The sequence below is a fragment of the Hypanus sabinus genome, chromosome 20, assembly GCF_030144855.1.
Source record: "Hypanus sabinus isolate sHypSab1 chromosome 20, sHypSab1.hap1, whole genome shotgun sequence".
NCBI classification, from domain to species: Eukaryota; Metazoa; Chordata; class Chondrichthyes; order Myliobatiformes; family Dasyatidae; genus Hypanus; species Hypanus sabinus.
The window spans coordinates 53,384,386-53,399,578 of NC_082725.1; the positions used below are offsets into that span (position 1 = coordinate 53,384,386).

Genomic DNA, 15,193 nt, shown 5'->3' on the forward strand with positions numbered 1-15,193 from the left:
TCAGTGAAACCCACTGTATCAATGAAACCCTCTCCCACTGTATCAGTGTGACCCTCACCCACAGTATCAGTGAAACCCTCTCTCATTGTATCAGTGAGACACTCTCACACTGTATCAGTGAGACCCTCTCTCACTGTATCAGTGAGACCCTCTCCCACTGTATCAGTGAGGCCCTCTCCCACTGTATCAGTGAGACCCTCTCCCACTGTATCAGTGAGACCCACTCCCACTGTATCAGTGAGACCCTCTCCCAATGTATCAGTGAGACCCTCTCTCACTGTATCAGTGAAACCCACCGTATCAATGAAATCCTCTCCCACTGTATCGGTGAGACCCTCTCCCACAGTATCAGTGAAATCCTCTCCCACTGTATCGGAGAGACCCTCTCCCACTGTATCAGTAAGACCCTCTCGCACTGTACCAATGAGACTCTCTCTTACTGTATCAGTGAGACCCTCTCGCACTGTATCAGTGAGACCGCCTCGCACTGTATCAGTGAAACCCTCTCTCACTGTATCAGTGAAACCCCCTCTCACTGTATCAGTGAGACCCTCTTGTACTGTACCAATGAGACCCTCTCTCTTTGTATCAGTGAGACCCTCTCCCACTGTATCAGTGAGACCCTCTCGCACTGTACCAATGAGACCCTCTCTCACTGTATCAGTGAGACCCTCTCGCACTGTATCAATGAGACCCTCTCTCATTGGATCAGTGAGACCCTCTCCCACTGTATCAGTGAAACCCTCTCCCACTGTATCAGTGAGACCCTCTCCCACTGTATCAATGAAACACTCTCCCACTGAAGCAGTGAGACCTTCTAACACTGTATCAATGAAACTCTCTCCCACTGTATCAGTGTGACCCTCTCCCAAAGTATCAGTGAGACCCCCTCTCACTGTATCGGTGAGACCCTCTCTCACTGTATCGGTGAGACCCTCTCCCAATGTATCGGTGAGACCCTCTCCCACTGTATCGGTGAGCCCCTCCCACTGTATCAGTGAGACCCTCTCACACTGTATCAGTGAGACCCTCTCCCACTGTATCAGTGAGACCCTCTTGTACTGTACCAATGAGACCCTCTCTCTTTGTATCAGTGAGACCCTCTCCCACTGTATCAGTGAGACCCTCTCGCACTGTACCAATGAAACCCTCTCCCACTGTATCAGTGAGACCCTCTTGTACTGTACCAATGAGACCCTCTCTCATTGTATCAGTGAGACCCTCTCGCACTGTATCAGTGTGACCCTCACCCACTGTATCAGTGAGACCCTCTCTCACTGTATCAGTGAGACCCTCTCGCACTGTACCAATGAAATCCTCTCTCACTGTATCAGTGAGACCCTCTCCCACTGTATCAGTGAGACCCTCTCACACTGTATCAGTGAAACCCTCTCTCACTGTATCAGTGAAACCCACTGTATCAATAAAACCCTCTCCCACTGTATCAGTGAGACCCTCTACCACTGTATCAGTGTGACCCTCTCCCACTGTATCAGTGAGACCCTCTCCCACTGTATCAGTGAGACCCTCTCCCACTGTATCAGTGAGACCCTTTCCCAATGTATCAGTGAGACCCTCTCGCACTGTATCAGTGAGACCCTTGCCCATTGTATCAGTGAAACCCTCTCTCACTGTATCAGTGAGACCCTCGCCCACTGTATCAGTGAGACCCTCGCCCACTGTATCAGTGAGACCCTCACCCATTGTATCAGTGAGACCCTCTCCCAATGTATCAGTGAGACCCTCTCGCACAGTATCAGTGAAACCCACTGTATCAATGAAATCCTCTCCCACTGTATCGGTGAGACCCTCTCTCACTGTATCAGTGAAACCCACTGTATCAATGAAATCCTCTTCCACTGTATCGGTGAGACCCTCTCCCACAGTATCAGTGAAACCCTCTCACACTGTATCAGTGAAACCCTCTCCCAATGTATCAGTGAAGACCCCTCTCACTATATCAGTGAAACCCTCTCTCACTGTATCAGTGAGACCCTACCCAACTGTATCAGTGAAACCCTCACGCACTGCATCAGTGAGACCCTCTCCCAATACATCAGTGAGACCCTTTCTCACTGTATCAGTGAAACCCACTGTATCAATAAAACCCTCTCCCACTGTATCAGTGTGACCCTCACCCATTGTATCAGTGAGACCCTCACCCACTGTATCAGTGAGACCCTCTCACACTGTATCAGTGAAACCCTCTCTCACTGTATCAGTGAAACCCACTGTATCAATAAAACCCTCTCCCACTGTATCAGTGTGACCCTCACCCATTGTATCAGTGAGACCCTCACCCACTGTATCAGTGAGACCCTCTCTCATTGTATCAGTGAGACCCTCTCACACTGTACCAATGAAACCCTCTCTCACTGTATCAGTGAGACCCTCTCTCACTGTATCAGTGAGACCCTCTCCCACTGTATCAGTGTGACCCTTTCCCACTGTATCAGTGAGACCCTCTCCCAATGTATCAGTGAGACCCTCGCCCATTGTATCAGTGAAACCCTCTCTCACTGTATCAGTGAGACCCTTGCCCACTGTATCAGTGTGACCCTCTCCCACTGTATCAGTGAGACCCTCACCCACTGTATCAGTGAGACCCTCTCACACTGTATAACTGAAACCCTCTCTCACTGTATCAGTGAGACCCTCTCCCACTGAATCAGTGAGACCCTCTCCCACTGAATCAGTGTGACCCTCACCCATTGTTTCAGTGAAACTCTCGCCCACTGTATCAGTGAAACCCCCTCTCACTGTATCAGTGAGACCCTCTTGTACTGTACCAATGAGACCCTCTCTCTTTGTATCAGTGAGACCCTCTCCCACTGTATCAGTGAGACCCTCTTGCACTGTACCAATGAGACCCTCTCTCACTGTATCAGTGAGACCCTCTCGCACTGTATCAGTGAAACCCTCTCTCACTGTATCAGTGAGACCCTCTCGCACTGTATCAGTGAAACCCTCTCTCACTGTATCAGTGAGACCCTCTCGCACTGTACCAATGAAACCCTCTCTCACTGTATCAGTGAGACCCTCTCCCACTGTATCAGTGAGACCCTCTCGCACTGTACCAATGAAACCCTCTCTCACTGTATCAGTGAGACCCTCTCGCACTGTACCAATGAGACCCTCTCTCATTGGATCAGTGAGACCCTCTCGCACTGTATCAGTGAAACCCTCTCTCACTGTATCAGTGAGACCCTCTCCCACTGTATCAGTGTGACCCTTTCCCACTGTATCAGTGAGACCCTCTCGCACTGTATCAATGAAACCCTCTCCCACTGTATCAGTGAGACCCCATCCCACTGAATCAGTGAGACCCCCTCCCACTGTATCAATGAGATCCTCTCCCACTGTATCAGTGAGACCCTCTCCCACTGTATCAGTGAAACCCTCTCTCACTGTATCAGTGAGACCCTCTCCCAATGTATTAGTGAGACCCTCTCTCACTGTATCAGTGAAACCCACCGTATCAATGAAACCCTCTCCCACTGTATCAGTGAAACCCTCTCACACTGTATTGGTGAAACCCTCTCCACTGTATCAGTGAAACCCTCTCCCACTGTATCAGTGTGACCCTTTCCCACTGTATCAGTGAGACCCTCTCCCATTGTATCAGTGAGACCCTCACCCACTGTATCAGTGAGACCCTCTCACACTGTATCAGTGAAACCCTCTCTCACTGTATCAGTGAGACCCTCTTGTACTGTACCAATGAGACCCTCTCTCGTTGTATCAATGAGACCCTCTCGCACTGTATCAGTGAGACCCTCTCGCACTGTACCAATGAGACCCTTTCTCTTTGGATCAGTGAGACCCTCTCGCACTGTATCAGTGAAACCCCCTCTCACTGTATCAGTGAGACCCTCTCGCACTGTACCAATGAGACCCTCTCTCATTGGATCAGTGAGACCCTCTCGCACTGTATCAGTGAAACCCCCTCTCACTGTATCAGTGAGACCCTCTCGCACTGTATCAGTGAAACCCCCTCCCACTGTATCAATGAGACCCTCTCTCATTGGATCAGTGAGACCCTCTCGCACTGTATCAGTGAAACCCTCTCGCACTGTACCAATGAGACCCTCTCTCTTTGGATCAGTGAGACCCTCTCGCACTGTATCAGTGAAACCCCCTCTCACTGTATCAGTGAGACCCTCTTGTACTGTACCAATGAGACCCTCTCTCTTTGTATCAGTGAGACCCTCTCTCACTGTATCAGTGAGACCCTCTCACACTGTATCAGTGAGACCCTCTCGCACTGTATCAGTGAGACCCTCTCGCACTGTATCAGTGAGACCCTCTCGCACTGTACCAATGAGACCCTCTCTCACTGTATCAGTGAGACCCTCTCGCACTGTATCAGTGAGACCCTCTCGCACTGTACCAATGAAACCCACTCCCACTGTATCCGCGAGACCCACTCGCACTGTACCAATGAAACCCTCTCTCACTGTATCAGTGAGACCCTCTCTCACTGTATCAGTGAGACCCTCTCCCACTGAATCAGTGTGACCCTCTCCCACTGTATCAGTGAGACCCTCTCCCAATGTATCAGTGAGACCCTCTCGCACTGTATCAGTGAGACCCTCGCCCATTGTATCAGTGAAACCCTCTCTCACTGTATCAGTGAGACCCTTGCCCACTGTATCAGTGTGACCCTCTCCCACTGTATCAGTGAGACCCTCACCCACTGTATCAGTGAGACCCTCTCACACTGTATCAGCGAAACCCTCTCTCACTGTACCAATGAAACCCTCTCTCACTGTATCAGTGAGACCCTCTCGCACTGTACCAATGAGACCCTCTCTCATTGGATCAGTGAGACCCTCTCGCACTGTATCAGTGAAACCCTCTCTCACTGTATCAGTGAGACCCTCTCCCACTGTATCAGTGTGACCCTTTCCCACTGTATCAGTGAGACCCTCTCGCACTGTATCAATGAAACCCTCTCCCACTGTATCAGTGAGACCCCATCCCACTGAATCAGTGAGACCCTCTCCCACTGTATCAATGAGATCCTCTCCCACTGTATCAGTGAGACCCTCTCCCACTGTATCAGTGAAACCCTCTCTCACTGTATCAGTGAGACCCTCTCCCAATGTATTAGTGAGACCCTCTCTCACTGTATCAGTGAAACCCACCGTATCAATGAAACCCTCTCCCACTGTATCAGTGAAACCCTCTCACACTGTATTGGTGAAACCCTCTCCACTGTATCAGTGAAACCCTCTCCCACTGTATCAGTGTGACCCTTTCCCACTGTATCAGTGAGACCCTCTCCCAATGTATCAGTGAGACCCTCTCGCACTGTATCAGTGAGACCCTCGCCCATTGTATCAGTGAAACCCTCTCTCACTGTATCAGTGAGACCCTCGCCCACTGTATCAGTGTGACCCTCTCCCACTGTATCAGTGAGACCCTCACCCACTGTATCAGTGAGACCCTCTCACACTGTATCAGTGAAACCCTCTCTCACTGTATCAGTGAGACCCTCTCCCACTGAATCAGTGTGACCCTCACCTATTGTTTCAGTGAAACCCTCGCCCACTGTATCAGTGAAACCCCCTCTCACTGTATCAGTGAGACCCTCTTGTACTGTACCAATGAGACCCTCTCTCGTTGTATCAATGAGACCCTCTCTCACTGTATCAGTGAGACCCTCTCGCACTGTATCAGTGAAACCCTCTCTCACTGTATCAGTGAGACCCTCTCGCACTGTACCAATGAAACCCTCTCTCACTGTATCAGTGAGACCCTCTCGCACTGTACCAATGAGACCCTCTCTCATTGGATCAGTGAGACCCTCTCGCACTGTATCAGTGAGACCCTCTCCCACTGTATCAATGAGACGCTCTCCCACTGCATCAGTGAGACCCTCTCCCACTGTATCACTGAGACCCTCTCCCACTGTATCAATGAGACCCTCTCCCACTGCATCAGTGAGACCCTCTCCCACTGTATCAGTGAGACCCTCTCCCACTGTATCAGTGAGACCCTCTCCCACTGTATCAATGAGACCCTCTCCCAGTGTATCAATGAAACCCTCTCCCACTGTATCAATGAGACTCTCTCCCACTGTATCGGTGAGACCCTCTCGCACTGTATCGGTGAAACCCTCTCCCACTGTATCAGTGAAACCCTCTCCCACTGTATCAGTGAGACCCTCTCTCACTGTATCAGTGAGACCCTCTCCCAATGTATTAGTGAGACCCTCTCTCACTGTATCAGTGAAAACCACCGTATCAATGAAACCCTCTCCCAATGTATCAGTGAAACCCTCTCACACTGTATCAGTGAAACCCTCTCCCACTGTATCAGTGAGACCCTCTCCGACTGTATCAATGAAACCCTCTCCCACTGTATCAGTGAGACCCTTTCCCACTGTATCAATGAAACCCTCTCCCACTGTATCAGTGTGACCCTCTCCCACTGTATCAGTGAGACCCTCTTGTACTGTACCAATGAGACCCTCTCTCTTTGTATCAGTGAGACCCTCTCCCACTGTATCAGTGAGACCCTCTCGCACTGTACCAATGAGACCCTCTCTCACTGTATCAGTGAGACCCTCTCGCACTGTATCAATGAAACCCTCTCTCACTGTATCAGTGAGACCCTCTCCCACTGTATCAGTGAAACCCTCTCTCACTGTATCAGTGAGACCCTCTCGCACTGTACCAATGAAATCCACTCTCACTGTATCTGTGAGACCCGCTCGCACTGTACCAATGAGACCCTCTCTCATTGGATCAGTGAGACCCTCTCGCACTGTATCAGTGAGACCCTCTTCCACTGTATCAATGAAACCCTCTCCCACTATATCAGTGAGACCCTCTCCCACTGTATCAATGAGACCCTCTCCCACTGTATCAGTGTGACCCTCTCCCACTGTATCAGTGAGACCCTCTCCCAGTGTATCAATGAAACCCTCTCCCACTGTATCAGTGAGACCCTCTCGCACTGTACCAATGAGACCCTCTCGCACTGTACCAATGAGACCCTCTCTCATTGGATCAGTGAGACCCTCTCGCACTGTATCAGTGAGACCCTCTCCCAATGTATCGGTGAAACCCTCTCCCAATGTATCAGTGAAACCCTCTCTCACTGTATCAGTGAGACCCTCTCCCAATGTATTAGTGAGACCCTCTCTCACTGTATCAGTGAAACCCACCGTATCAATGAAACCCTCTCCCACTGTATCAGTGAAACCCTCTCACACTGTATCGGTGAAACCCTCTCCCACTGTATCAGTGAAACCCTCTCCCACTGTATCAGTGAGACCCTCTCTGACTGTATCAATGAAACCCTCTCCCACTGTATCAGTGAGACCCTTTCCCACTGTATCAATGAAACCCTCTCCCACTGTATCAGTGAGACCCTCTTGTACTGTACCAATGAGACCCTCTCTCTTTGTATCAGTGAGACCCTCTCCCACTGTATCAGTGAGACCCTCTCGCACTGTACCAATGAGACCCTCTCTCACTGTATCAGTGAGACCCTCTCGCACTGTATCAATGAAACCCTCTCTCACTGTATCAGTGAGACCCTCTCCCACTGTATCAGTGAAACCCTCTACCACTGTATCAGTGAGACCCTCTCCCAGTGTATCAGTGAAACCCTCTACCACTGTATCAGTGAGACCCTCTCGCACTGTATCCATGAGACCCACTCGCACTGTACCAATGAAACCCTCTCTCACCGTATCAGTGAGACCCTCCCCCACTGGATCAGTGAGACCCTCTCGCACTGTATCAGTGAAACCCTCTCTCACTGTATCAGTGAAACCCTCTCCCACTGTATCAGTGAGACCCTCTTCCGCTGTATCAATGAAACCCTCTCCCACTATATCAGTGAGACCCTCTCCCACTGTATCAATGAGACCCTCTCTCACTGTATCAGTGAGACCCTCTCGCACTGTACCAATGAGACCCTCTCTCATTGGATCAGTGAGACCCTCTCGCACTGTATCAGTGAGACCCTCTCCCAATGTATCGGTGAGACCCTCTCCCATTGTATCGGTGAGACCCCCTCCCACTGAATCCGTGAGACCCTCTCTCACTGTATCAGTGAGACCCTCTCCCATTGTATCGGTGAAACCCTCTCCCAATGTATCAGTGAAACCCCCTCTCACTGTATCAGTGAAACCCTCTCTCACTGTATCAGTGTGACCCTCACCCATTGTATCAGTGAAACCCTCACCCACTGTATCAGTGAAACCCCCTCTCACTGTATCAGTGAGTCCCTCTCCCACTGTACCAATGAGACCCTCTCCCATTGTATCAGTGTGACCCTCTCCCACTGTATCAGTGTGACCCTCACCCATTGTATCAGTGAGACCCTCACCCATTGTATTAGTGAGACCCTCTCACACTGTACCTGTGAAACCCTCTCTCACTGTATCAGTGAAACCCTCTCCCACTGTATCAGTGTGACATAACGATGATGTATTAACTAATTGAAGAATTCTATCCCAATTCTCACTAGAAATACTAAAACTAAGCTCTCTTTCCCAATCCTGTTTAGTCTTATATAGAGGATCTAAATGTATCTTCATAATTATATTATAAAGTTTTGAAATAAGCCCTTTTTGAAAAGGGTCTAATTCAAATAAACTCTCCAAAGTATCTGAAGGCACAAAATTTGGAAACGTAGAGAGTACAGAACTTAAAAAATGTCTAATCTGTAAATATCTAAAAAAATGAAATCTCGGCAAGTTATATTTGTTGGATAATTGTTCAAAAGACATGAAACAATTATCTAAAAATAAATCAGAAAATCTTAGTAATCCCTTAGTTTTCCAAGCCGAATAAGCTTGATCTATAATGGAAGGGTGGAAAAAACAATTAGATACAATAGGACTATTTAAAACGAATTGAGTCAACCCAAAAAATCTCCGAAATTGAAACCATATACGCAATGTATGTTTAACTATCGGGTTGTCAATTCGTTTCGGCAATTTAGAAAGAGCAAAAGGGAGAGAAGTCCCTAAAATAGAACCGAAAGCATAAGCTGATACCGATTTAGTTTCTAAACTCACCCAACAATGGCCAAAAGATCCACCCCCATCTTTCAACCAACATAACAAATATCTAATATTAACTGCCCAATAGTAAAATCTGAAATTAGGTAATGCTAACCCGCCATCCTTTTTTGTCTTCTGTAAATATGTTTTACCTAACCTGGGATTTTTATTCTGCCATATATATGAAGAAATTTTAGAGTCAACATTAGTAAGAAAAGATTTTGGGATAAAAATTGGTATCGCTTGAAAAATATATAAAAACTTAGGTAAAATAACCATCTTAATAGCATTAATCCTACCTATTAGGGATAAAGACAAAGGTGACCACTTAGTAAACAAACCTTTAATTTGATCAATTAAGGGTAAAAAATTAAATCTAAATAAATCTTTATGGTTTTTTGTGATTTTGATCCCTAAATAAGTAAAAAAGTCATTAACTAATTTAAAGGGTAAATTTCCATAAATTGGGACCCGTTTATTCAATGGAAACAATTCACTTTTATTAAGATTTAACTTATACCCAGAAAACTCACTAAATTGAACCAATAATGATAAAACTGCTGGAATGGATTTCTCCGGGTTAGAAATGAATAGTAATAAATCATCTGCATACAAAGATAACTTATGAATATCTGTCCCACGATTAATACCCAAAATATCCTGTGATTGTCTGATGGCAATTGCCAAAGGTTCTAAGGCAATGTTAAATAGTAATGGACTAAGAGGACATCCCTGTCTAGTGCCCCGAAATAGGCGAAAAAAGGGAGATCTTTGATTATTGGTAAACACTGAGGCTACTGGAGTATGATAAATCAATTTAATCCATGATATAAATATCGGACTAAAATTAAACTTCTCCAACACATTAAATAAGTAAGGCCATTCAACTCTGTCAGTGTATCAGTGAAACCCTCGCCCACTGTATCAGTGTGACCCTCACCTATTGTATCAGTGAAACCCTCGCCCACTGTATCAGTGAAACCCCCTCTCACTGTATCAGTGAGACCCTCTCCCACTGTATCAGTGAGACCCTCTCGCACTGTATCAGTGAAACCCTCTCTCACTGTATCAGTGAGACCCTCTCGCACTGTATCAATGAAACTCTCTCTCACTGTAGCAGTGAGACCCTCTCTCACTGTATCATTGAGACCCTCTCCCACTGTATCAGTGAAACCCTCTCCCACTGTATCAGTGAGACCCTCTCGCACTGTACCAATGAAACCCTCTCCCACTGTATCAGTGAGACCCTCTCGCACTGTATCAATGAAACCCTCTCTCACTGTATCAGTGAGACCCTCTCGCACTGTATCAATGAAACCCTCTCTCACTGTATCAGTGAGACTCTCTCCCAATGTATCAGTGAGACCCTCTCGCACTGTATCAGTGAAACCCTCTCCCACTGTATCAGTGAAACCCTCGCCCACTGTATCAGTGTGACCCTCACCTATTGTATCAGTGAAACCCTCGCCCACTGTATCAGTGAAACCCCCTCTCACTGTATCAGTGAGACCCTCTCCCACTGTATCAGTGAGACCCTCTCGCACTGTATCAGTGAAACCCTCTCCCACTGTATCAGTGAGACCCTCTCGCACTTTACCAATGAAACCCTCTCTCACTGTATCAGTGAGACCCTCTCGCACTGTATCAATGAAACCCTCTCTCACTGTATCAGTGAGACTCTCTCCCATTGTATCAGTGAAACCCTCGCCCACTGTATCAGTGTGACCCTCACCTATTGTATCAGTGAAACCCTCGCCCACTGTATCAGTGAAACCCCCTCTCACTGTATCAGTGAGACCCTCTCCCACTGTATCAGTGAAACCCTCTCTCACTGTATCAGTGAGACCCTCTCGCACTATACCAATGAGACCCTCTCTCACTGTATCAGTGAGACCCTCTCGCACTGTATCAATGAAACTCTCTCTCACTGTAGCAGTGAGACCCTCTCTCACTGTATCATTGAGACCCTCTCCCACTGTATCAGTGAAACCCTCTCCCACTGTATCAGTGAGACCCTCTCGCACTGTACCAATGAAACCCTCTCCCACTGTATCAGTGAAACCCTCTCCCACTGTATCAGTGAGACCCTCTCGCACTGTATCAATGAAACCCTCTCTCACTGTATCAGTGAGACCCTCTCCCACTGTATCAGTGAAACCCTCTCCCACTGTATCAGTGAGACCCTCTTGCACTGTACCAATGAAACCCTCTCCCACTGTATCAGTGAGACCCTCTCGCACTTTACCAATGAAACCCTCTCTCACTGTATCAGTGAGACCCTCTCGCACTGTATCAATGAAACCCTCTCTCACTGTATCAGTGAGACTCTCTCCCATTGTATCAGTGAAACCCTCTCCCACTGTATCAGTGAGACCCTCTCGCACTGTACCAATGAAACCCTCTCTCATTGTATCAGTGAGACCCTCTCCCACTGTATCAGTGAAACCCTCTCCCACTGTATCAGTGAGACCCTCTCCCACTGTATCAGTGAAACCCTCTCCCACTGTATCAGTGAGACCCTCTCGCACTGTACCAATGAGACCCTCTCTCATTGTATCAGTGAGACCCTATCCCACTGTATCAGTGAGACCCTCTCCCACTGTATCAGTGAAACCCTCTCTCACTGTATCAGTGAGACTCTCTCCCATTGTATCAGTGAAACCCTCGCCCACTGAAATCAGTGTGACCCTCACCTATTGTATCAGTGAAACCCTCGCCCACTGTATCAGTGAAACCCCCTCTCACTGTATCAGTGAGACCCTCTCCCACTGTATCAGTGAAACCCTCTCCCACTGTATCAGTGAGACCCTCTTGCACTGTACCAATGAAACCCTCTCCCACTGTATCAGTGAGACCCTCTCGCACTTTACCAATGAAACCCTCTCTCACTGTATCAGTGAGACCCTCTCGCACTGTATCAATGAAACCCTCTCTCACTGTATCAGTGAGACTCTCTCCCATTGTATCAGTGAAACCCTCTCCCACTGTATCAGTGAGACCCTCTCGCACTGTACCAATGAAACCCTCTCTCATTGTATCAGTGAGACCCTCTCCCACTGTATCAGTGAAACCCTCTCCCACTGTATCAGTGAGACCCTCTCCCACTGTATCAGTGAAACCCTCTCCCACTGTATCAGTGAGACCCTCTCGCACTGTACCAATGAGACCCTCTCTCATTGTATCAGTGAGACCCTATCCCACTGTATCAGTGAGACCCTCTCCCACTGTATCAGTGAAACCCTCTCTCACTGTATCAGTGAGACCCTCTCACACTGTACCAATGAAACCCTCTCCCACTGTATCAGTGAGACCCTCTCCCACTGTATCAGTGAAACCCTCTCCCACTGTATCAGTGAGACCCTCTCGCACTGTACCAATGAAACCCTCTCCCACTGCTCCCCTTCTGTGCTCCTGTCAGATATCTTTGTCTCCAGTCCTTGACCTTTCCCAGGCTTTACCTTTCACTTTCCTGCTAGTCTTCTTCCCCTCTTGCACCATTTTATTCTGGGATCATTCCCTCTTCCTTCCCAGTCCTGAAGAAGGATCTCAGCCCAAAGTGTTGACTGTTTATTCATTTCCATAGTTGCTGCCCAACCTGCTGTGTTCCTCCAGAATTGTGTGTGTGTGGCGTTGGTGAGTGGCTGGGATTGGGGGAATTCAGGGGTTGGAGAGTTCACTGGTGTGATGGGGTGAGTGCCAATGACCATGGGATGAGGACAATGTTCCCTCTAATGTATGAGTGTGTGTATGCACACACATCATTGCTACTAGCTCGCAAAGGAATTTAAACTGCAAACAATAGGTTGTCACCTTCTGTCTTGTTGGCACATTAAGCATATTTCATGATCATACACAATCACACTTCCTCTTCCGGTTTCTGATGTGGACAGTACTGACAACATGGGGCTTGCGATGATTTGTCTGCAGATTTTACAACTAGCTTATTAATACTGTTTTTATTGAAGAAATTATTCAGTGCACACATCATGTTATCACTGAGCAAAAAATTGCACAGCAGAAGATTTTTGTGCACAATGGTGATTACAGATTGGAGGGAGCATTGGGTCAGGATGATTGGGGATGAAGCTGGTGAGTTCTGGGTCCACCATAAAAGAAGTGGGAATATACTGAAGGATCAGAGATAGGTACTGTGAATTACTATGCTGATTCCAGGAGTGACCTGTATTGTCCACTGCTCCTGAGATCAACACAGTCCAATATGCTCAGCAAAGGTAGTAGGGATTGAGTATTGACATGATGTGATACACCCTGTGTGCTTTTCAGGCTTGCTTAGTTCTACTTTTCTTTTAAACAGAAATCTCCTCCAGGTTACCCGTCAACATGTCTACAGAATCAGTCTCCTCCCCAGGTGGACCCAATGGCATCATTAGAAGCCAGTCCTTCGCCGGCTTCAGTGCACAGCAGGAGAGGAGGGGCAGGTGAGTATTCAACCATGTGTAGTTGTTCTTCTGTGGCACAGTATTATCTTCAAACATAGGCATAGAATCAGAGCTCCATGTCTGCACATTACATGTGTGCACAGATGACTGCTCTCACAAGTTCAAGGTCAAGGTCATTGTCATGGGTAGACACAGCCAGGGTACAAATGCCATGAAAATGAGGTCTGTGCTGCAGCAGCGAAATGAAATACAAATGTGCCAAATATTAATTAAATGCATTTAAATTAACATACATTATGCATAATTTATTCAACAAAATAATCCTCAGCGACTTAATGCACACTGGATGCAGGTGGACCTCAGCTGGTGGACAGGTAACATCTATGAAAATGAATAAAAAGTTGATGTCTCAGGCTGAAAACCTTTATCAGGATGTAATCATTAATGACATTAATGGAACTTTGGCGAAATCTAGTCTGATGTAGAAGTTAACCTTTTCATGTTGGTTCAACAACTTGATGGTAGTGGAGAGGGCACTGCTGTTGAACCTTGAGGTGTCTGTCCTCAGGCTCCTGTAACTCCTGCCTGTCGGCAGTGATGAGAAGCAAATATCCCTGGCTGGTGGGGATGTTTAGCGATTGATGTCACCTTTCTGAGATAGTGCCTCCTGTAGGTGCTCTTAATTATGGGAGAGCTGTGCCCATGATGAAGCTGGTCATGTCCACCACTCTCTTTAGCCTTTTGCTCTCCTGTGTACTGGTGCTCCCATACCAACTCCTGATGCTTTCCTCCGTACATCTGTGGAAGTTAAACACTTGCAAAGCTCTGCTCAGTTGCCTTTGAGAGTGAGTTAAATTTCCACTGTTATACTGGAGCTCAAAGGCAGCCTGGAGCTTTTCACCCTTAGAAAGATGGTAATGAACCAAAACATAAGTGGCAAAAATAACACAAAGTTAATTATACTAAACCAGGGTTACAATAGGTAAATCTCCCCTGGATTTGTGTGTTTGACTTCTTCACTAGCCAGTACTTTTCAAAATTATGCCACATATGACGGGTCATGAGTACTGCACTGTGGATCTAATCCATGTTCCTAGGTTCCAATACTGTAGTGGATGAAAGATTAGGTATTTCATGTGCAAATGCATACAAAAACCTTTTCTCCACAATTTCTTGCCACAACGAAGAGTGGAGAGCAGTAGAGAAAGTACATTGTGCGATGGATTCAGGTTGTCTATGGGAGAGGCTGGTGGCATGGGCAGGTTCATAAGGGTGGAGGGTGGTGGGGGGGTGTTGTTGGTGTTAGCAGGGTGGTAAGAAAACAGTAAAAATGGAAAGAGAATCCCGGCAAAGTTGAGAGAATCAGAGTGAGTGAGGTGGTTGGAAATCTGGGGTGAATGATTGGGACACTGGCTCTCATAAACCAGTGTCCCCTGCAAAGCATTGCACAGGAGATCAGTAGTGAAGTTGTGAGATGTACACAGGAGATCAATAGTGAAGTTGTGAGATGTACACAGGAGGTCAGTAGTGAAGTTGTGAGATGTACACAGGAGATCAGTAATGAAGTTGTGAGATGTGCACAGGAGATCAGTAGTGAAGTGAGATGTACACAGGAGATCAGTAGTGAAGTTGTGAGATGTACACAGGAGATCAGTAGTGAATTTGTGAGATGTGCACAGGAGATCAGTAGTGAATTTGTGAGATGTGCACAGGAGATCGGTAGTGAAGTTGTGAGATGTACACTGGAGATCAGTAGTGAAGTTGTGAG

The 15,193-nt window shown here is 47.2% G+C and overlaps 1 protein-coding gene across 5 annotated transcripts in view; it reads left to right on the forward strand.

Annotated features, from left to right (window-relative positions):
• The window catches only part of ripor2 (RHO family interacting cell polarization regulator 2), a 215,778-nt gene that overhangs the window by 144,842 nt on the left and 55,743 nt on the right, over positions 1-15,193 (forward strand). For all 5 annotated transcript variants that reach the window (XM_059945523.1, XM_059945524.1, XM_059945526.1 and 2 more), the window contains exon 2: positions 13,341-13,464. In XM_059945523.1, coding sequence (XP_059801506.1) covers positions 13,341-13,464 — 124 coding nt within the window. The remainder of the gene's footprint in view (positions 1-13,340; positions 13,465-15,193) is intronic.